Source organism: Fusarium venenatum (genome assembly GCF_020744135.1).
Source record: "Fusarium venenatum strain MPI-CAGE-CH-0201 chromosome Unknown EDB82scaffold_2, whole genome shotgun sequence".
Lineage (NCBI taxonomy): Eukaryota > Fungi > Ascomycota > Sordariomycetes > Hypocreales > Nectriaceae > Fusarium > Fusarium venenatum.
In genome coordinates, this window is record NW_027072130.1 from 3,645,955 (window position 1) to 3,665,889 (window position 19,935).

At 48.9% G+C, this 19,935-nt stretch overlaps 8 protein-coding genes across 8 annotated transcripts; 3 read left to right on the plus strand and 5 right to left on the minus strand.

Moving 5' to 3' along the window:
- Positions 1 to 1,017: 1,017 nt before the first annotated feature.
- Positions 1,018 to 2,030, minus strand: EDB82DRAFT_160571 (uncharacterized protein). Its single transcript, XM_025734134.2, has 2 exons — positions 1,795 to 2,030; positions 1,018 to 1,733 (listed from the first exon to the last, which is right to left on the minus strand). The coding sequence occupies exons 1-2, from the start codon at positions 1,879 to 1,881 to the stop codon at positions 1,296 to 1,298; spliced, it is 525 nt and encodes a 174-aa protein (XP_025584971.2). The 5' UTR covers positions 1,882 to 2,030; the 3' UTR covers positions 1,018 to 1,295.
- A 3,556-nt stretch (positions 2,031 to 5,586) lies between these two features.
- EDB82DRAFT_523837 (glycoside hydrolase superfamily) lies at positions 5,587 to 7,735 on the plus strand (the record flags this gene model as incomplete). Its single annotated transcript, XM_025734135.1, has 3 exons — positions 5,587 to 5,951; positions 6,060 to 6,469; positions 6,522 to 7,735. 3 exons carry the CDS (start codon positions 5,587 to 5,589, stop codon positions 7,733 to 7,735), a joined length of 1,989 nt encoding a protein of 662 aa, XP_025584972.1.
- Positions 7,736 to 8,247: 512 nt separating this feature from the next.
- Positions 8,248 to 9,176, minus strand: EDB82DRAFT_574426 (uncharacterized protein; the record flags this gene model as incomplete). Its single annotated transcript, XM_025734136.2, has 2 exons — positions 8,248 to 8,954; positions 9,004 to 9,176. 2 exons carry the CDS (start codon positions 9,174 to 9,176, stop codon positions 8,321 to 8,323), a joined length of 807 nt encoding a protein of 268 aa, XP_025584973.1. The 3' UTR covers positions 8,248 to 8,320.
- Positions 9,177 to 9,521: 345 nt separating this feature from the next.
- On the minus strand, positions 9,522 to 11,093 carry EDB82DRAFT_535827 (uncharacterized protein). The gene is made up of 3 exons (XM_025734137.2): positions 10,326 to 11,093; positions 10,038 to 10,275; positions 9,522 to 9,983 (listed from the first exon to the last, which is right to left on the minus strand). The coding sequence occupies exons 1-3, from the start codon at positions 10,702 to 10,704 to the stop codon at positions 9,719 to 9,721; spliced, it is 882 nt and encodes a 293-aa protein (XP_025584974.1). The 5' UTR covers positions 10,705 to 11,093; the 3' UTR covers positions 9,522 to 9,718.
- A 933-nt stretch (positions 11,094 to 12,026) lies between these two features.
- EDB82DRAFT_160698 (uncharacterized protein) lies at positions 12,027 to 13,122 on the plus strand. Its single transcript, XM_025734138.2, has 3 exons — positions 12,027 to 12,298; positions 12,354 to 12,682; positions 12,738 to 13,122. Exons 1-3 carry the CDS (start codon positions 12,160 to 12,162, stop codon positions 12,963 to 12,965), a joined length of 696 nt encoding a protein of 231 aa, XP_025584975.2. The 5' UTR covers positions 12,027 to 12,159; the 3' UTR covers positions 12,966 to 13,122.
- EDB82DRAFT_160710 (WD40-repeat-containing domain protein) lies at positions 13,116 to 16,285 on the minus strand. The gene is made up of 3 exons (XM_025734139.2): positions 15,812 to 16,285; positions 14,268 to 15,753; positions 13,116 to 14,217 (listed from the first exon to the last, which is right to left on the minus strand). The coding sequence occupies exons 1-3, from the start codon at positions 15,857 to 15,859 to the stop codon at positions 13,439 to 13,441; spliced, it is 2,313 nt and encodes a 770-aa protein (XP_025584976.1). The 5' UTR covers positions 15,860 to 16,285; the 3' UTR covers positions 13,116 to 13,438.
- Positions 16,286 to 16,802: 517 nt separating this feature from the next.
- EDB82DRAFT_160736 (WD40-repeat-containing domain protein) lies at positions 16,803 to 18,317 on the plus strand. The gene is made up of 4 exons (XM_025734140.2): positions 16,803 to 17,063; positions 17,112 to 17,151; positions 17,199 to 17,294; positions 17,346 to 18,317. The coding sequence occupies exons 1-4, from the start codon at positions 16,922 to 16,924 to the stop codon at positions 18,115 to 18,117; spliced, it is 1,050 nt and encodes a 349-aa protein (XP_025584977.1). The 5' UTR covers positions 16,803 to 16,921; the 3' UTR covers positions 18,118 to 18,317.
- Positions 18,318 to 18,754: 437 nt separating this feature from the next.
- EDB82DRAFT_523843 (uncharacterized protein) lies at positions 18,755 to 19,265 on the minus strand (the record flags this gene model as incomplete). The annotated part of the gene is made up of 2 exons (XM_025734141.1): positions 18,755 to 18,952; positions 19,053 to 19,265. 2 exons carry the CDS (start codon positions 19,263 to 19,265, stop codon positions 18,755 to 18,757), a joined length of 411 nt encoding a protein of 136 aa, XP_025584978.1.
- Between the last annotated feature and the right edge of the window lie 670 nt (positions 19,266 to 19,935).

The following is a 19,935-nucleotide window of genomic DNA, read 5'->3' on the forward strand; positions in this document are numbered from 1 at the left end:
GTTTTTGGCGTGGCTAGTTAGTTCTAGCTTGTGTAACTCCCGGGGCATGAAGAGGATCTTTGAGCGGGATGAAGATTCTTGATTGGTTGAGGGCACGACGGTTATTGTAATTTTTGAAGGGGGGGATAAACAATGGAGTGCTCAGGCAGAGAGTTGACGTCTTGAGCTTCACTTGGTGCTGCAGTATTCGTACATGTGGTGTGTTGTCGAGGAACAAAGAATGCCGAGTAGGATTCCAAAATACCTAGTTGAGGTGGTGTAGTTAGGTTTGAGATAGGTGAATCCTTCAGACATACATGTACGTCACTGAACAAGATTAAGATCAAGATTAATATCTAGCATGGCGCGTGGCTGTGGATACAGCATGGCTAGGTAAGTATCTAGTCCAGATTCGACGAGAACTGCCGTTGCAGCCGAGGACAAGATGAGGAGATGTACAACTATGAACGAGGAAAGAGAAAACTTAGTACCTACTCACCTGTTCCTAGGTGTCCAGACCTGTGAATATTGATAAGATGCTGGCGGCTATCCAAGACAATATTCTCAATGACATTTTGACAGTAGTTTACTTTCTCAACTCCGACACAAACTCTCACAATATTTCAGTCACCTTGACTCTGATCATCAATCACTGCCAATCGAGTCTCGCCTATTTCCCCCCACGGTGGAGATACAGGGACCGTTGGAGGCGCCGCAGCAGGGATTGTCTTAAATGCTGCACATACCGAGAACAGAATTGAGTTTTTTGTCAAGGAGGAGACGATGATCAAGGTAACATCAACGGTAAGGTTCATGCTCCTGCGATTTCAGGGCTGACTACGAGGCATTCTTGAACACTGAATGGATGTTGATATTGCAAGACACAGGGCCGAGGGCTACATCAGGCTGTAAAACTTAACATGTACAACCTCATTTTGTCCCATGTAAGCCTATCTGGTTGAGAAGAATGTTCATGTTTCAGGAACTAACGCCACTATCGGCACTTGATGCCCAACGAGATCACCGCAAAGGATCAAGTGCCGCCCCAACTGCATTCCGCATGAATGCAGTCTGATTGATAATCAGTTCCTTCCATAACCTACTCGGTTCCTTCGGATGCTCACTCTGGCAAATACAATACGTTGGGCATCTGTTCCAACCGTAGCTTGCAATGAGTGCTGCTGATTTATAGTCTTCACTCATAGGTTCACATGCACCACGGCTCCAAGATTGTCATCGTTGTTCATATCATTGGCATTGACTCATTAAGCCTCCGTGGCTATTACTACAGTTCTTGTCCGCACAGGAGACAATTTTCAACGACGCTCGCTCGCAACCTCCTCAGCCTTAGCAGGCTCACGATCTTCAGCACCAGCATAATCCAGCGCGTTCTCGCCACCCTTTCCACGATAGTTGGTAGGGTGGTCCCGATCAGCGCCCTTGTCGTGGATGGGATCAGAAGGGTTGGCACCAACGCCCTCAAGACCGGAACGGTTCTTCTTCTCTGTGCCGTGCAGCTCCTGGCTAGTCTGTCCAGAAGCGGGCTTGCCTAGACCGGTGTGGACGTCGGCAGAAGTAGCTCCTCCGAGAGTTGCGGCCGCAGGAACGGCGCCCTCGTTACCGGAGGCTTGGGCTGGGATTTCGGACTCGGGGTTGGGTTGAAAGGTGTTCTCGGAAGGGGCTGTACCGGGAGGGTGCATCTCAGCATGGAACTCGGGGGCAGCCTCGTTGCCAACGAGGACTCCGGGAGCGTGCTGAACAAGTTGTAAGTACAAATGTTTGAGACGACAAAAATATATATGATGATCAACTTACACCACCCTTCATGAGAGGCTCGGCGGGAGCGACCTTGCTGCGGAACTCACCCTGCTGGGGAGTAGCGGACTCGGGGTTCACAGACATGATGATTATTGATGAGGAGATGAAGGGCTTGATTGGATGTGTGTATGCTGGTGGCGAGGGATCCTTTAAGGTATATGATTGCGGAGATGGTATTGTGAGAGTGATGAAAACAAAGTCATCTCTTTTATGCTGCGAAGCTACATATAAATCCTCATGATGCCGTCGTTTCACATGTATGACATCAACACCTGAGTCGTCGACATGACATCACGGTGACCAGATCGGAGCAGGCCCTTCCATTATGAATGGCTCCTTCGTCTTCGCCTTACCGTCCGTAGAGTAGCAAGAGCATATCGAGCATGTCTGAAGAAATCGCAGTCGAAACAGACAGAGGAATGCCACTTTTCGACGTGCAATCGATCGACATAGATATTCAGGTGAGCATAATATGTGGAGCGGATGTCGGAGTTATGCTCCGCGCACCAGCTCGTTGGTTGGGGTTGTGGAGGATAGTCCTTGTATACAACGTCATTATGTGCTTGGCTAACATGGTCAATGGTGAGATTTCGGTGAATGTGTGCTTGTATGACCTTGCGATGCCGGCTTCGAGGTTGAGAACAAAACGATTTTCTTCAGAACTAGCTGGTGTTTGTTCAAAGGTCCGATCACATGAGCGGGTTGATCCAGCATGGCGATATATACAACCAGGGCTCATGCTATGTTTCCTTGTTCTACAATTAGTCTACTAGGTAATTATAGATTGCGGCGAGGAGAAGCTATTCTACTTGGTGGTCTATACGTTGAAGACACTAGAGATGGAGCTGTTTGACAGGTAACCAATGGAATTCTTCATAGTGCTCAGCAACTAAGAGTCACTCTTATTTCGGTTGCAGTCTACATGTAGGAGCACAATACCAAGAGATTCATGCCCCCTACCAAACAGGTAACTTGATTCCTTCCTTAATGGTCGCACTCAACAAATGCTTTGTCAATTCTATGGCCTGCATACTCAACGTAGCGCATGGTGGCTTGGAATCCGGCCATATAAATAGATGTAAGCCATCAAACACAGCAATACGAGTCGGAGCCTCCGTGATGGCAAGCAAGGAGCAAGGTGGTACCAAAGTTGGAAGAAATATTACCAAGACTAAACATCATGATCAATACTTAGATATTTGAGATGTAGAAAACACCGTATAGATTCAAATCAGGTTAGAAGAGAAGCTAGGCTTCATAGCCATGGCTTCTCTTCCAGAAGCCTCCCTGGTTTGGCAGCTTGCCTCCAGTGAATAACTAACAAACATAAACTAGGCCTTAGGTATCACTCCTGCCTAACATCAATTGCGTAAACGCAGTCGGATTCATCGAGCCATACCTAGATGTGGTCGACGTTGACTACCCTGGAGCGTAATGCCATGTCGCAGGTCTGCAGTAAACAACAACCACGTACAACTTATACACCATATGATACATCAGCAGCCGGTGTGATATCTAGGTGTCAAAATTGACTGTGTATCAACGGTATGCATTGGTATGATGATGTCCATATATGCTTAGTGTAACGTTCCACGACAGTCTCTAGACAGAGTGTTGGTTTGTTAAACAATTGAAGTTAGATGTACGAAACACCGTGACCAGATACCTGCCATTAGCTATTAGCAATATGCGGTGACTTTGGTAAGTCTCAAAATCTCCGAATAGGAGTCTCAGCGCTAGCATTCCTTAATTTATCGCGTGATCTCTTTTGTTCAGCCTCAAGGGTCCATGACTGATTTGACTGAGCTGAAGCTAGACATAGTTCTAGCCGCGATTGCCTACTAACCTGGTCACGAGAATAGCACTACCTCAGCCCTAAAGTAACGCTTGTCAAGTTTAAGGACATGCCACTGTTAGAAAAGCCTGGCGTCGAGACTATTTAATTGTTAGTGCTTTGCTTGAGAAGAGAGAATTGACATGTTTAGGGGAAGCCTCTGTTGGACTGTAATTGGACGACTGGCTCATCGTCGATGACATGTACAATGTTGCGGCGATCGTTATCATAAGTCTTATCGTCCAAAGCACAGATCTTTTTGATCAACAAAAGTGTCACATAAACACTTCTGGATCACCAATTAAATGAAAGCGTCGCACTAAGTAAAGGAAAAAAATGGGAGCAAGACTGGGTCAGTGAGGATCCTTTAATCTGCTGATTGTTGTAAGTAGGTCCGCAAACAAGCAAGATAACAAAAGGCGAGTGACGATGGTTAGTTAATTCAGTCGAGCATTATTTAATTTGAGCAAATAGTGACTGGGAAGACGCGATATAACGAACGGTGCTGGGCCTTATTTTTAGTCGCTGTGCCGTCGGTGATAATCAAGGCGATAAATTAATATAACGCCACGAACCAGGCCCCCAATGTTTGTATTGCATTAATTAATAATTGCCCATGTTGTGTTGGATGTAAACTGTACCGCCTCATCAATGTGAAATGCATTGCTTTGCTGATTGCAATGCGTGCTGGAATGGATAGATACTCTGTAGTCTACACGCTGTTTAATTGACCCATATCGCTTTGCCGCGTTCCATGATCCTGGGCCGCTTGATCGTCAATCGACAGGCGAAAGTACAAGTACCATACTTCGCCAAGAGGAGCCGTCCATGGACTAGGGGAGGTACTGACTGGGGTTAGAGTCGAGAATTTACTGTGCCATGCTCTTACAGAATAACCCTCATGTAACGAACGAGGTCTCAATACAACGACGCTATTGTTGTAAACATAGATTCCCATGTTAGATTAAAAGGGACAAAGACTAGTCTAGACAGGAAGAAGTTGGCTGAAAAAAAAACGGTTTCCGAATATAGATCAAAGTTTTGAGAGAGACGGTAAAGTAAAAAAAAAAAGGACGCGCAACGCATCCACGATAGAAATAGCCTCAGCAAGCCAACCTAAGCTGCCTGACCAACCCCGTGTTGGTGATTCTCTTACACCATCTGACGACTAAGATGGTTTAGATCATTGCCAACCTCGTTTTCTGCCGTTGGACCCGACCCGATTTGGGGGAGAGGGAGGCTGTGCTCGTAAAACCTCTTGTCTCGTTTTTCTTCACCAGACAAGATTCATTTCGTAATTAAAGACCGTTTTCAATATGATCAAGTATTCCTTTTGATTGGAATAGAGTGACAACAAGTCGAGGAGGTAAGGAGATAGTGTAGACTAAAACGTCTGCGTCACGGGTCCCGCCTCTTACCGGGGTTATTGACCTGCTGTATTGTAGCTGTAGGGGCCGGTTGCCGGGGAGTCCAGGGCGGAACTCCCGCTAAAAAGGGCAATTCCAGGTTATCGGTCCGCATCCGGTGTGGCTCCCTAGAAGCTGCTTGATCCTCTCATTCGTTCTTTCCAACTTTGCAACGGCCCCAAAGTTGCACTGAAATCAAGACTCTTGCATCTCCTCCATCTTTTCCCCCCTTCCATTCCCTTTCATCTTATTTACTGTACGCATACTCGTCAATCAATAGCTCAAGACTCGGTCTTTTTATTCCACTCGCTCACTTGTATTCCTTGCATTTGTTGGTCTTGCTCCGCTTCCTGTCGCTAAAGCCACCACAAACCATCATCCGATCCACTTGATAATAGCCCCATCACCTTGAGGCGGCTCGCCGCTGCTGGCATCATCCATACTCTTGGCATTGCATTGGCTGCTCTCGAGTCGCAATCCCTAGTATCGACGGATACTCTGCCACTTCCTTTCGCTGGGCTCCAACTTTCTACGGATACCTTATCCACAATGCAGAATTACCACGGGGATCCTTACGAGCGAGAACCTCTCGACTCTCAAAACTACTACAATCCCTCGCCGCAGCGACCCATTCCTCCACCCCATAGTTATTCGCAAACCGCTGCACACGACGCTCCCGCAAGGTCGAACCACCCAAGCGCCCATCCCGATTCTTCCTACAACCGCGTGCAGGGCGGCTACGACGATTACCATTCTCAAGGTCGCTCGGCTTCACCTTACGGAGGATCAGCTGGCTACGACAGTCCTCGGCGCCCATCACCTCACCAAGGCGACCGCAACTACCACAGCGACCGTGACTACCACGCCGACCAGGGCTACAACACCTACGGGGGTGGCGGAGGAGGACATCTGGGGTAAGATCATTCAAACTTCTATACTGTACCGGTCGCAGATAAGTTTGGAATGTCGGCGTCTGGTAGAAAGACAAGAATCGCACACGTTGCTAACCGTAATCCTTATAGTAGTGGTACAGGCGCAATGGAACACTCTCGTTTGCCTCCACCCCCATCGCGGACACAACAGAACCCGCATGGAGGAAATGGCGGCTACGGCTACGGATACGATTCGCCTCGTGGACCTCCAGGCTCATCATCAACATCCCATTACAACGGAAGTGACCCTTACGTTGACAACCCCTACCACGGATACACCAACTCACGAAACGGTAGCGCCAATCTTGGTGTGGTGAATCCTAATGAGATCGTCGACGATGGAGATGATGGACTGGTGTATGGAAAGAGTCAACGAAACTCGATGCTAAGTCTCTCCAATTCAGACCGCGCAAAGAGAGGTGCTTCTGCTTCTGCTGCTGCGGTTGGAGGTGGTGCGGCTGCTGGCGGTGTGGCTGCTGGCGGCCTGATGAGCGGTAGAGGTCAGTATTTACTTACTCCTGGGTATAATGCGTAGTTGCTAATACGATGCAGGAGGAGCTTATGAAATGAACGCAGCACGTGAAAAGCATTATGGTTCGGCAGCTAACGACACTGGGAGAAGCAAGAAGTGCAAATGGCTCGTCATCATTGTGGTATTCCTCGTCATTGTCGGTGCCATTGTGGGCGGCGTCGTGGGTAGCATGGTCAACAATGGAAGGGACGAAAGCGGAGGAGCGGGTGGCAGCAATCAGGGAGAGTCAGCTAAGGACGACACGAAGAAGAACGGTGATCTCGGCAAGAACAGCGCTGAGATCAAGGAGCTCCTCAACAACCCTGACCTGCACCGGGTATTCCCTGGCATGGACTACACCCCGCTCAACTCTCAGTATCCCGACTGCATGCATAACCCACCCTCTCAGAACAATATTACACGCGACGTTGCCATATTGGGTCAGCTTACCAACAGGATCCGACTCTACGGTACAGATTGTAACCAAACTCAGATGCTGATTCACTCCATTCAGCGCTTGGAGCTTGACGACACCAAGGTCTGGATGGGTGTTTGGTTGGACAAGAACGAGACGACCAACGAGCGACAGATGAGCCAAATGTGGGACATTCTGGATGAGTACGGTGATGACCCGTTTGAAGGCATCATTATTGCCAACGAGATCCTGTTTCGAGAGGAGATGAACATCACCACCTTGGCAGAGATTCTTGCCGACACCCGCACCAAGCTCAAGAAGAAGGGCCTGAAGCTGCCTGTTGCCACCTCGGATTTGGGCGATGATTGGGATTCCGAGCTAGCCGCCGACAGTGACTACATTATGGCCAACATTCATCCTTTCTTTGCAGGCGTCGAGGCCGATGAGGCAGCTGATTGGACCTCCAGCTTTTGGAAGAACAACAATGGACAATTTTGGAAGTCGGACAAGGAGAAGAACATCATTTCAGAGACGGGCTGGCCAACTGGTGGTGGAACCCACTGCGGCGGTACCGCAACTTCTTGTACCAAGGGTTCAGTCGCTGGCGTTGATGAACTGAACACCTTCATGGAGGACTGGGTTTGCCAGGCCCTCAAGAATGGGACCAACTACTTTTGGTTTGAGGCATTCGACGAGCCCTGGAAGGAGAGGTACAACGAAAAGGGCAAGGAGTGGGAGGACAAGTGGGGCCTCTTGACTATTGATCGCGATCTCAAAAAGGGAGTCAAGATTCCTGACTGCGACGGCAAGACGCTCAAGGATTACAGCGCCTTTTCCTAAACGACCAGAGACGCAATTCTACGACATTCTCAGCCACGATGCATCCTTCAGTCGATACCAGCTTACGAGGATAAGGGTATGCATTGGATATAGCCAATAGCGACTCTTGACACTCAGTATTTAATGTCTTTTTTTCTTTCTTTTCCTCATGGAACCGGAGTTAAGGAGTGCCAGGAAAACGAGCGGAAACCTTGCGATGCCTGTTGTTTATTTCATGTTGAAGATGATGATTGTTTTGTAGAGATGGACCGGAAAGAAGGTTTCCTGCGACGACTCGTGCTTGCGAAAGTATATAGTTGATGCATGAGGTAACAAATAGGAAGCATATTTGATGAATCGGGTCATTGGCTGTTCGCTATGGTGATAAACACAGGGAAGTTATTCGGTTCGGGCTAAGGCGCTATCGTGTATAGACAGTTTCGTTGTCATTATCGTCATTCATTATGAGCTATTTGGCAAAGCTAGAAGTATTCATCGTTTTCCCACCCCATGTTTGTAATCAGTTCCTCTCGATTTGCGTCGTGCCTCTAGTCCAGTCCTTTTGCTGATTGTATCTTTTGCGCCCCATAATCTCATCCCATTTGTTCAAGCTTCTACCAATGGTGCGCCTCCCTCTTGACCATCTTCATCCCCATTTCCGTCCGAGATCTGGCTCGCAGGCGTCACCTGCCCTTCCATGGCAAAGTTGAGGTCACCGCTATTGAGACCTTCCAACGGATATTGCATGGCATAGTGAATGGGATAGACAGGCTGGGCAAAGGCTGCAGTTCGGCGTTCCTGGCTCATCTGTTGCATCTGACCCTCGAGTGTAACGATCCGTCTGTGGTAGCCGCGGAGGGTATTGACCAATCTCTCCATGAGCTCTTTCTGAGCGGCCACTTCGTCACATAAAGAACGGACGGTATGGCTCTCGGTGTGCATCGGCATGTCCAAACCAGGGGGCACCGCCGGGACTTGAGGCAGATGCTGACTCTGCGGGATAGCTAAATAGGGGATTTGACCTAGATTCTGAGCGGGGTTGAAAGCCGCAGGGTTGGCATTGTAATGCTGGGGCTCGGCAAGGAAAGGAACCAAGTTCGGGGCCGGGTTCGGAGCAGGAACAGCGGCCTGCATCCTGCGAGGAGGCGCGCGATAGCGGAGACGAGTGACTTCGCGTTGAATATGAAGATCGACCATGCTGGTCACGTTGGTTCTGCACATAGTCTTGCCCTGAGCACGTCTATCCAACAAGGTTAACAAAGTCCAAGAGATGAAGTCAATGGATGTACCTCCTCTCAAGACGATCGTAGCAAGCAATGCGCAAGATTTCACGCTTTGTCTCCCCGTCGGCATAGATGTAGTCGCCACTTCTTGTGGCGCGATCGCAGGTTTGCCAAAGGGCTTGATATTCTGCTTCTCTGGCCTTTGAGTCGAAGCCCTTAGTCTCGGGCGAAGAAGACATTGTTGAAAGGATGAGGAAAGTTTAGGAGAGAAGGGTTGAAAGGGATGGAACTTATAGTCTGCTGCCGCAAGACCTTTGTGAATCACTGTCGAAGACGGCGAGTGTAGAATTGGCCGTTCAACATAGCCAATTGAAGCCCTCATCGGAACCTTTCTCTTTCCAATATCCTCCTCTAATCCATCCAAATCTTCATCTCCAATTAGTAGCAGCAGACTATAAATTCCATCCCTTTCAACCTTTCTCTCCTCAACTTCCCTCATCGTCTTCTCAACACACACCAAGCAACAACAGGGATGAATAGGTCAAGCCAAGTGATATGCAAAGATAAGGGAAGTTGGCGGGTCGCAGAAAAGTTGTCCGCTAGAAGTATAAGAGACGAAATTAGTAGGTTATTTTATGCTTCTTAGACCATAGTTTGTAGACTATTTATTTTTGTGCCCTAAGACTTAAGGAGACTGCCTTTTCTACTGTCAGTCAAACGCTGATGGCACCGCACAAGAGTAAATCTCCACAAAGTAAATTGACTCGTTGATAATTACTTATTACGAGATAGTAGTCGACTCGAGTTTCTTGGCTAGTTCATCCTCGTCTTCTTCCTTGACTGCAACCTTTTCCCTCTCATCCTCTCCCTTCTCCTTTCCTTTGCCCTTGTCTTTGTCCTCGACCGACTCCTCCTTCTCACCCTCAACCTTCCAGTAAATGCTTGTAGTCGAAAACGCCGTGTCATACTTGTCCTCAGGAAACCTGCAATGCTCATATGTCTTGTGTATCTCGCGAATTTCTTCGAGACCATCTAGACTCGGCATACTGAAAGTTCACTGTTAGCCACATCTGACCATCAAGTATCGGAGGGCAACTTACTCGTCCCAGGCATCCCAGCCTGTTCCGATGAAGAGCGCAGGGAGATGCTTCTCCAACGCTTCTTTATAAACACCCCTGTAGAGATGAACACCAAAGAAGAACGTGGTTGGTGTGACGAGGTCGTTTCCAGCTGGTTCTTCGACGACAGTATGGCCAATGTTGCCGAGGAAGGTCTTGTCGGAGGCACTGAACATTGGATCCTGAACATAAGTCTCCATCTTCTCACCCGTGATTTTCTCTATACATGACCGTTAGCTTTCTACTTTTACAAGAGTCAAGTTGCCATACCTAATTCTTCTACAATGATATCAAATGCTGCGAGTTGCACAAACGACGCCTTGGGATCATATGCCCCCTTTGGATCAAACGTGCCAACGCCAAAGTTGACAGCACGATTGACGTTGTTGAGTTGTGAAGCTTTGCTTGTGATGAGATCGCGGACTTTTGCACATGATGGCTCAGACTCCCAACGCTCGCGGTATCGTCTGTAAGATGTTTCAAGCTCAGCCGGGTTGCGGATGTTTTCTGTATTGGGAACGTTCACGCGGGCGGCGACACGCGGGCTAGATGATGAAGATACTTGATTGGAATTTGTGGAATTGTTCTTGTTCTTGCGAGATCTGCGAGAAACTTGTGTCCATTCTTGAGAATCTCTAGGGGAAGACATTGTGATGAGTCAGTGGAGTGATATTTGTAACAAAGTCAAGGCGGGGGGTAATCGGGAATGAGATGATGGTAAGTGTGAAGTATGGGATTAATCGATCTTGAGTGAAAAGAATGTTCTTGTGAGATGTTCACTTTTATAGTGAGTTTCAGTGAGGATGTCGTGAAGGTTGAGATTTTGGGACTCCACCGCCTCGGTGTAGCTCGGTGAGGTCAAGGTGAGCTAGTAGGTAGCAGAAAAATTAGCCTCCAAAGTCTTAGGGTACAAAAAATAAGTAGTCTAAGTACTATCGTCCGAGGAGCATAAAATAACCTACTAATTTCGTCTCTTATGCTTCCAGCGGTTAATTTTTCTGATACCCTGATGAGAGGTGCTTTACTTGGTGAACAATTAGATTAATAATAATATAATTCTCCGACTGGCTTGGACTTGAACATGGCTTTATAGTATTTTATGAATGAATGGATGATTGTCTTGATTATCTTTTGTTGTTCTACAACATGGCATTGCGGTTCACGAGTACAAGACGAGGTTGTGATTCATCCCAGTGGCCGAACTGCTAACAATCAAGCCAACGTTACAACGTAGTACTGTGACTGTGACAACTATCAGCTTACGGTTGTGTCTGTACTCTGTACTGTACAACACGGCGTTTACTCTAAAAAGTCAGCAGATGAATGATTACGGATAGGCAAGAGTGATACTAAAAATCGGCTCAACTGATCCGATATTTAAACAAAGTCGGTTCATAGAGTTTAGTTTTTCTTCAAGACATTTAATTTATCCCCTTGTCAAGCGGGGAGATAGAAGAAGTTGGAGGTTGGATATGGAAGCCGAGCGCCACGATATAACCTCCCGTAGATCATTGGCCCTGCGCCCCGCCCCGCCCTAGCGTCAGCGCTTAAAGCAACCCAACCAAAAGCCAGAAACAAGTCAACTCACAGATTGTCACTCCTTCCTGAGCTTCCTACTGGCCCTCTCTACGGGTCCTGCAGCAGGGGTCACACCCTCCAGCAAGCATCCCCAACGGCTTCTTACTGGGCAGGTTTCCCAAATCACACTCAGCACTGCTTCTTTGCACCTTGACCTCTTTCACCATGTCCATGTCCATCACATCAAATCAAGTGCTTGCAGCCGCCGCCCTAGAACCCGGCCATGGAAAAAATGGCCACTCGGTTCCCCGGCTCCTTAAGACCATGTCCATGCCCCCTCGAGGCCCTGCGGCCAGTTCATAAGCCCTTTTCTCCATCTTCAATCATTCTTCTGTTCTTTTTTTCTCCGATAGTCCTTGACAGCTATTCTGTTTATTGATTCGTGACATGTTCATTGCTTCACGAGGCTGAGCCTTATCACTTGGACGCGAAACATAGCGACATCTGTTTGCTTGCTACAGCACAGCCCAAAGAGTACCAACTCAACTCTTACCGATATACCGATAACCCTTACACAATCGCAAACATGCGGACGTCAGCACTTCTCACCATCGTCCTTGCGACAATCGTATCCGCCCACAGTGTAATCACCTATCCAGGCTGGCGCGGCAACAACCTCATCACCAACGAGACCTTTCCCTATGGCATGCAATGGATATATCCATGTACGTCCCTCGTGTACTCAAACAAACACGGAGCAATCAGCTAATCAGTAACAAGGTGGTGGTCACAATGTTACGACAAACCGCACATACTGGCCCACGACAGGCGGTGCCATTGCTTTCCAGCCCGGCTGGTTCCGTGGTCACGAGACAGCATTTGCCTACATCAACATGGGTTTCGGCGACGACGGTCCAGACGGTGGCCCTGCAAACATGACTCTCCCCATGGTCCCCATGTTCCAGATCCTCGGTCCCACCAACAATCCATTCCCTGGAACCATCTGCCTTCCTCAGGTGCCTCTGCCAAAAAACACAACAGTAAAGGCCGGAGACAAGGCGACAATTCAAGTCGTTGAACTCGCCGTGCACGGCGCAGCTCTCTACTCTGTACGTCACATGAAATCAACTAAGCGTTGTCAACAGTCAGCTAACACAAACGCAGTGCGTCGATATCATCTTCGCAGAACCTGGCGACAAGAACCTCAAAGAGGTGAATGAGACTAACTGCTTCAACTCGACCGATATCGGCTTCGCAGAGATATACACCATCACGACCAAGGAATCCGGCTCAGATGAATACGTGAGCGAGTCCGGCGCCACCCTTGCCTTCCGCCAACTGGGCTGGATACCCTTGGTGGCAGCTGGTTTCTGGGCTTTTCTGCTAGCGTGATGAAGTGAAGAAAATGTATACCTGAAAGCATAATGAATGGCGTTTATGGTGGGAATTGGGATATCCCCGGATTTTGTTGTTTCTTTAATTACTTCTGACAGACCCTGAAATGGGCCAGAACGTCTTGTTTAGGTGTTGGAGGAGCTTCTATATTGCTTCTTTCATTTGAGACACTACGTCAAATAACATATTTACGATTATTCAACCCCAAAATACTTGCGGTATTAGTCTAGCAGCGAAAGTGAGATCCACTCGATAATGCACATCCAATTCACCTAATAGGGTCACACGAGTGAACATCGAGACTAGACAAAATGGAAGCTTCACTCGCTACGGGCAAAAACAGCTGGTATCCATTTACTGCTCTATGTACTCTGCAATTCCCTTCTAATACCTTACTTCCGTCCCTCTACGTCAAGCGGAACCCGGCTTGGCGCTGCAACACACTTGCATTGCCGCCATCGCCATCACATTTATGGAGCTACCTTAGTGCATTCTGCCGCGACAGACTTGACACGCTCTTCTGAGCTGCGTCCTGCAGCACCCTGGATCCACCCCTTGATGCCGAGATTGGCTGCTTCAGTCTTTGATGCTGAGAGCAATGTGCCGAGCGCCACAAGGGCACGGTATAGAACTTCTGAGTCCGTCTGACCATCACGAGAAAGGATTGTACCGAGAAGAATAGCTAGGCGACGACGTTGATCGGGAGTGAGAAGACGCTCGCGGTGTACGAGAACTGAGAGGTTGATTGCTGCTGTGGTGGCCGCAATGAGAACGTTACGGTTCAAGGGTCCAATAGGATCGGATGATACACCAACGACGCGCTCCAAGAATGAGATTGCTTCATCCGATTGAGCGCTCACAATCGAGCGGCCATTGGCGGTGGAGAAGATGTTTGCGAGAGTACGAAGGCCCATCATGACTGCGTTCTCATTGGGAGTTTCGCCTTGGGGCAGAGATGATGCGAAAGCAAGATCGAGAAGAGAGCCCACTGTCGGATCAGAGAACTGTGCGACAAGAGGATACTTTGCCACGCAGCGGAGGAGATCGAGGCCAGCTAGACGGTCTGAATAGGGCCATTGGGTAAGAATTCGGACGAGAAGAGGCATGGCGTGTTGAGGGACAGGCTTGTTGGACTCAATGGCAGTGCGTAGCTCAGATAGTGTGGATTCGTCAGATGGGTTGAGAGCAGCATCTTTGCCACCTGATGAAACCATGTTCTTGTTGATGGTCAATATTTTGTTGAACATAGCTAAATAGTCAGCGGATGTTTGAGCAATGAAGATAAAATAGGAGACTTACCTTCATATTTAGCTGCTGTGATGCTGAGATATTCCTTCTGAGGGAGCACCTTGGGCTGAGTGTTCTCACCAGGGCGATACCGCGACTCGGTGCCAAGAGGATCAGGACCGCCGGGCTCTGAAGTCTGGCCTAGAGTGGCGCCCTTGGTATTCTCCGTAATAAAATTGGCTACATTATCGAGGTAGGAGAGTGGCAACTCGTTATCGCCCAAGAACTTGGTAGCTCGCTCGTAAGGGTTTTCAGAGAGGTTGTAGGGAAGCTTGAGAGCAGGTTTTCCGTCCTCAATATCAACATCAAATACAAAATCGTACATTTTTCCGTTGTACTCGACCTTCTTGCCAGTACTGCCGACAGCATCGACGACTGTTCCGACATTGACCCATTGCTGCTGGCTCATGGACCATGTGTGAGCAGTCACGGCACCATTGTCCTCCTTGATCATTTGAACTTGACCCTCCTTGGTACCAGCCTTGGAAGTCAGGAAGTCGGGTCCGGGGAGCTTCTCCTTGTTGATGCCTCCGACTTGTTGTTGGGGAATCGATGACGACTTGACGGATTCTTCGAACTCCTTAAGCATCGCGTCGTCACCAGTACGTTCAGGGCTTCTTGTGAAAACGCGAGCAATGCTATCGCTGGCGCCTGTAACGATATCTCCAGTTTCGGGGTTCGCCGCCACTGTCCATACAGAGATGGCGGGGTGAGTAATGGTCTGTACACACTCGTTGCCTTTCCATACTCTTACAGTGCGATCCTCTCCTGCGCTGACCAGTTCGCCTGTAGGGAGACTTGTGATACTGTAAACGAAGCTCTCATGGCCATGAAGTTCTGCAACCTGCTGGCCGTTCAATTTCCATAGACGGATAGTGCCATCGTTGCTCGCGCTCGCAATATCGGCACCGCTCGGGTGATTCTGAGGAACCCGGCAGAGGGCGCGGACAACGTCGGGTGTATAAATAGTCGAATTTGGTGCTACATCTCCAGAGGTAGACTGCCGCAAGTCAAAGATGCGGATGTTTTTGTCGGCGCAACCAGTTACTACTGTATGGTCGTTGAGAGCAACAACGCTCCAGACCGACATGCCTTCGTGGCCACTTAGTAATAGCTCTGTTTCCCACTTCTGGGGGCTCCAAACACGGGCTTGACCGTCCCAGCCGCCGGACACTAGATACTTGCCACTGGGGGCAGCATCAATAGTGCAGACATTGTTTGAGTGACCGATCAGAAGGCGCTCGGCATTATCGGTGCTGGTTGCGTTGGGGGACTTGACTTCGATGATGGTATCTTTTCCGCCAGAGACAACATAGCCATCAGGGTGCTCGTTTGATGGAGGAAAGAAGGATAGAGAGTTGACATATTCGGAGCCGCGGCTCAAGAGAGTGGCTTCAAAATTCGGAGGAGATGCTTGGGTGCGACGCCATGCGCGGACGCTGCAATCGCGAGAGGCAGTCACGACGGTATCGGGAGAGGGGAAGCTTGCGGCTCGAACCTAGACAACCCGTTAGTCGGGAGCACCTTTTAAATGTGGACTGAATAATAGCACCTACATCAGCTTCATGGCCAACCAACTGTGCTGATAGCTTGAAGTCAGTCATCTTGATGATGGTGATAGACAAGATGAGTTGGGTATGTAACACTGCTCAATGTAGTGGGGACCTCAACGGACTGGATGGGATGATGATGCAAGAGTGACAAAGGAGAAAGAGAAGGGCCTGCTATCTTTCCAAGAGAGAAACCACCGACGTCAAGAAAGAATTACGGAAGAAGGGATCATCAAAGAGCAATGTGACAAATTGTAAAGTCGTTGACAGATCGAAAGTGGTCAGTGATGGAAGCTGATCGATTGCCCCTTCCCGTCAGTCCAGCTTAAGCCACACTGCGTCACTAGAAACTATCAACCAACCTAGCCACCTCCACTCGGCCGGACTTATGCAGACAACCAGAATGTAAAGACAAGAACATGAACACCTAAAGCCGGGGTTCGGCGTTGAGATGTAGCAGTTCACTTGTTTTAAAGAATTGCACTTTATAGAATCCTTTCCCCTTGTCGTCACACATCAATCACTACTATGTACATATAAATCTCGGCCGTACAAGGCAACCTGCAGCACCCCGCCCTGTGGCGGTGCATAGGTGTTCCGAAGGAAAGGTCCACCGCCTTCATTCCTGTAACCCCGCTGTACGAAGTGGGCAAGCGTGACCCTGTCTTTTGAATGCGCGCTGCTGTTTCCCCGTCTTTCGCAAAGATTTGGCAATTTATCACCGCCCACCCTCCTTTTGTCTTCTCCTCTTCCTACTCTTTTCTTGCACGGGGGTTTGATTTGGGGGCACACTTACGCTTCTCTTATTCTGCGATTCTCTCCGGTACTCCCAATCATCCATCCCTTTCCTCCAAGTCTCGCCCTTGTCATCGCTTGAGAAAGACGCTCCACACTTCTGCGACGACACGCGATAATCACTGCCACGAGTCACGATACAGATCGCTCTTAACGACGCTTACGACCGTTACGACTTCAACTCTCCTTTTTAGAAATTTGACGCTCGGTTCCCATTGAGCAATCCCTTCTTGTCTGTCTGATACAGCTTCACATTTCGATCAGCCGCAATTGGCCAGAGTCAACAAACACCATAGACTATCGATTCTTACAACTGTCGCAATGTCCTCTGAACCTCGGCAGTATCATCCTCTGACCTGCCACGGTCACTCTCGACCCGTCCCGCATATCGCCTTCTCGGCTATCGAGAAAGACACCGACAAAGACAAGAACGATGTCTACTACATGATCTCGGCCTGCAAAGGTGCGTTATTGGGTTTCTTCTGGTAGAGCGTATGCTGACATTTGTTAGATGGCAACCCGATGCTTCGCAACGGTATTACTGGCGACTGGTAAGGTGTCCTTGGCAATGATCCACCGGCTCTTCTGACTCGTCTAGGATTGGCACTCTCATCGGTCACAAAGGTGCTGTTTGGCAGGCTCGGCTCAGCCCCGATGCCCACCATGCTGCGACTGCATCCGCCGACTTCACAGCGTAAGTTAGCTCGATGGACAAGGTGTTATTGCTTCGCTTACACTCTCAAAGCAAGATTTGGGATACCTATACCGGCGAGCTGCTTCACACTTTGCAGCATGACCACATTGTGCGTGCCATTGCGTATCCTCCCGATAATTCTGATCTCATCGCGACCGGCGGTATGGAGAAGAAGCTACGCATCTTTGACTTATCAGAGCTGCCAGTAGCCGGGTCCCCAACTACCATCAACGCTTCGACTGGGTTTGAGATAGGCGAGGGCGTCCACACTGGTTCTATCAAGTTCATTTGCTGGACCCAGGACCCCAATATCGTTGTGACTGCCTCCGACAAGACACTCCGCTGGTTGGACCTGCCCAGCCGAGCTTGCATCCGGCACGAGGTTCTTGATGGAGACATCAAGTCCTGTGAAATGGTGTCAATGGCCCCCCAGTACGCCTCGCCCAGCGATATTGGTGGCGGAAAGCCTGTACTCGCTGTTGCGGCTGGAAAGACGGCGTACTTCTGGGGTGGTGTTCAGGCGCAGGACGAGCTGAAACGCATTTCTTTGCCCTACACTATCGCTAGTGTCTCGCTGGATCTTAAGGGTCGTAAACTTGTCGTCGGCGAAGAACCTGGTACTTGGGCCAAGGTGATTCGATATGACGATGGAACGGAGATTGACACACACAAGGGACATCACGGTCCCATCTGGTCGATCGCATTCTCCCCTGATGGCAAGCTTTACGCAACCGGATCCGAGGATGGTACCATCAAGCTGTGGAAGAATTGTGAGGGTTTTTACGGCCTTTGGCGCGGAGGCGCGGAGAAAGCTGCAGAATAGGAGCGCAGGTCTACTTCCGTTTCATCTGTGAGTGGTGAGCCCAACTCCGGCGGACAACAATCCGGGACTGTTTCTACCCAGAAGCAGGACAGTCCAGAATCCGTCAGACAAGAAACCACCGCTGTTGGAAAGAGAGGCGCTAAACGGAGAAGGGGTCAACGTTTGTCCAGAGCGGCCACTTGCAGCTTGGACTAGTCTTTGAACAAAGCTTCTCTGCTAGATCGCGCTTGTTTAAAGGAGGGGGATGCAGAGGTTATGTTAGACACTACACATGTTAGGGGTAGAGGGCCTCGGTGGCCGCTGAATAAGGGCAAGATATTAAATACTTATCTACAGACGCCATTAATACCAGTGTACTATCAGCATATCTCGATACGGAATGCGATCATATTGTACCTAGATGCCTTGTGCTACCCAAGTCTACCCAAGACTAAGATATCTGTATACGATAGGTAATCTCCTACGATACCAGTCTAAGCGATCTCCAAGATCACAACCTACAAGACACTCCACATCTTATAATGAGATTACTATCAAGGGCGCAAGTCTCATTGCCCAAGAAACAACTACGGTTACAAGCAAGTACGCACGGTCAGCATTTTATACTTTTACTTCTCGTGTGCACCAGGGAGCATGATCACTTACGGTCTGTCTTAGAGTCATGCTGCAGATGGCGCTGAAGTCGAATGCATGCGTGCTCGAACGGCTCACTGAGGATGAAGGCAGCGCAGTCTTCATCCAAGAAATCCATAACGTCACCGTAGCTGGTGATTTCTGAATCGGCCCGGGAGGCCGTATACTTCTCGCCGGGACGAGAGACTATCACCCAGTCATCCTAGGCGTCGTCTTGGGTAATGTGGGCGCCTCATCGAGCGAGGGTTGTTGACAATTACCCAATCCTTAAAACCGTAGTATAAATGCTTGTGCTTACTTACCCTGCGGCGAGAAGGGCGACGGCCGCGATTCTTGGATGGGATGTAGACAATTGTGTCGGCTTTGCGGCAGAACTTGATATGTCGTGAGGTATCGGGGGAGGATGGGGTATTCTGGGACAACTTCAGAATACCCTTCAGGGCAGGGGCGGGTTTAGTGATATGTTTGCCCTTTCCCCATAGACCTGAGGCTGCGATGTTCCTTTGGTTAGACATGTTATTGACGTTGTGTCGATAGTAAACGATTTGGTGTTTGTAGTGTAGATAGGGGATTAGGATAAGAAGGCAAAATAAGCAAGGCGTAATATGCGTAATCAAGAAAGGGTTAGGAGGAAAGGAAGTGGGGGTCGTGACCGAGGATTGTGGAGCTGTTATAGATACTGTTATGTTGTTAATGTCTCGATTGCTCTTTGTAAGTTGATTAAGTGAGGCGGGGTGTCCGCTTGTCCTAGAAACAACATGGCAATCGACTATCGAGAGTTGCGCGAATAACCAGTAATATGTATAGAACTGGTGACCAGGACTATGGTGTCAATTCTTGAAGATGTCTCCAGTGTTCGTGAGAACATGTGTGAAGTGATGGTGTTGTTTGGGGGTTGAGTTGAGTGTGACACTGACGGCATGTTCGACGTTGATCCCAGTGCTCAGTAACAGATACTCCCAAAGCAATTACCAGCGATACTAAGAAGCTCTGTACTACATAGAATCACCGTGAATGGGCTTTGTGACATACTAATAAAGGTTATGCTGGTTTCCCTGAGTGTTAGCAAGTGAACATTCTGCAGGGTATGTCCTTTAAAGGAATCCTGGAACTCGGTAATAACAATAGTGACAAGCATTTCTAGGCAATGTAGAGAAGTTGAAAAGAAACCAGAGGATCTTATAA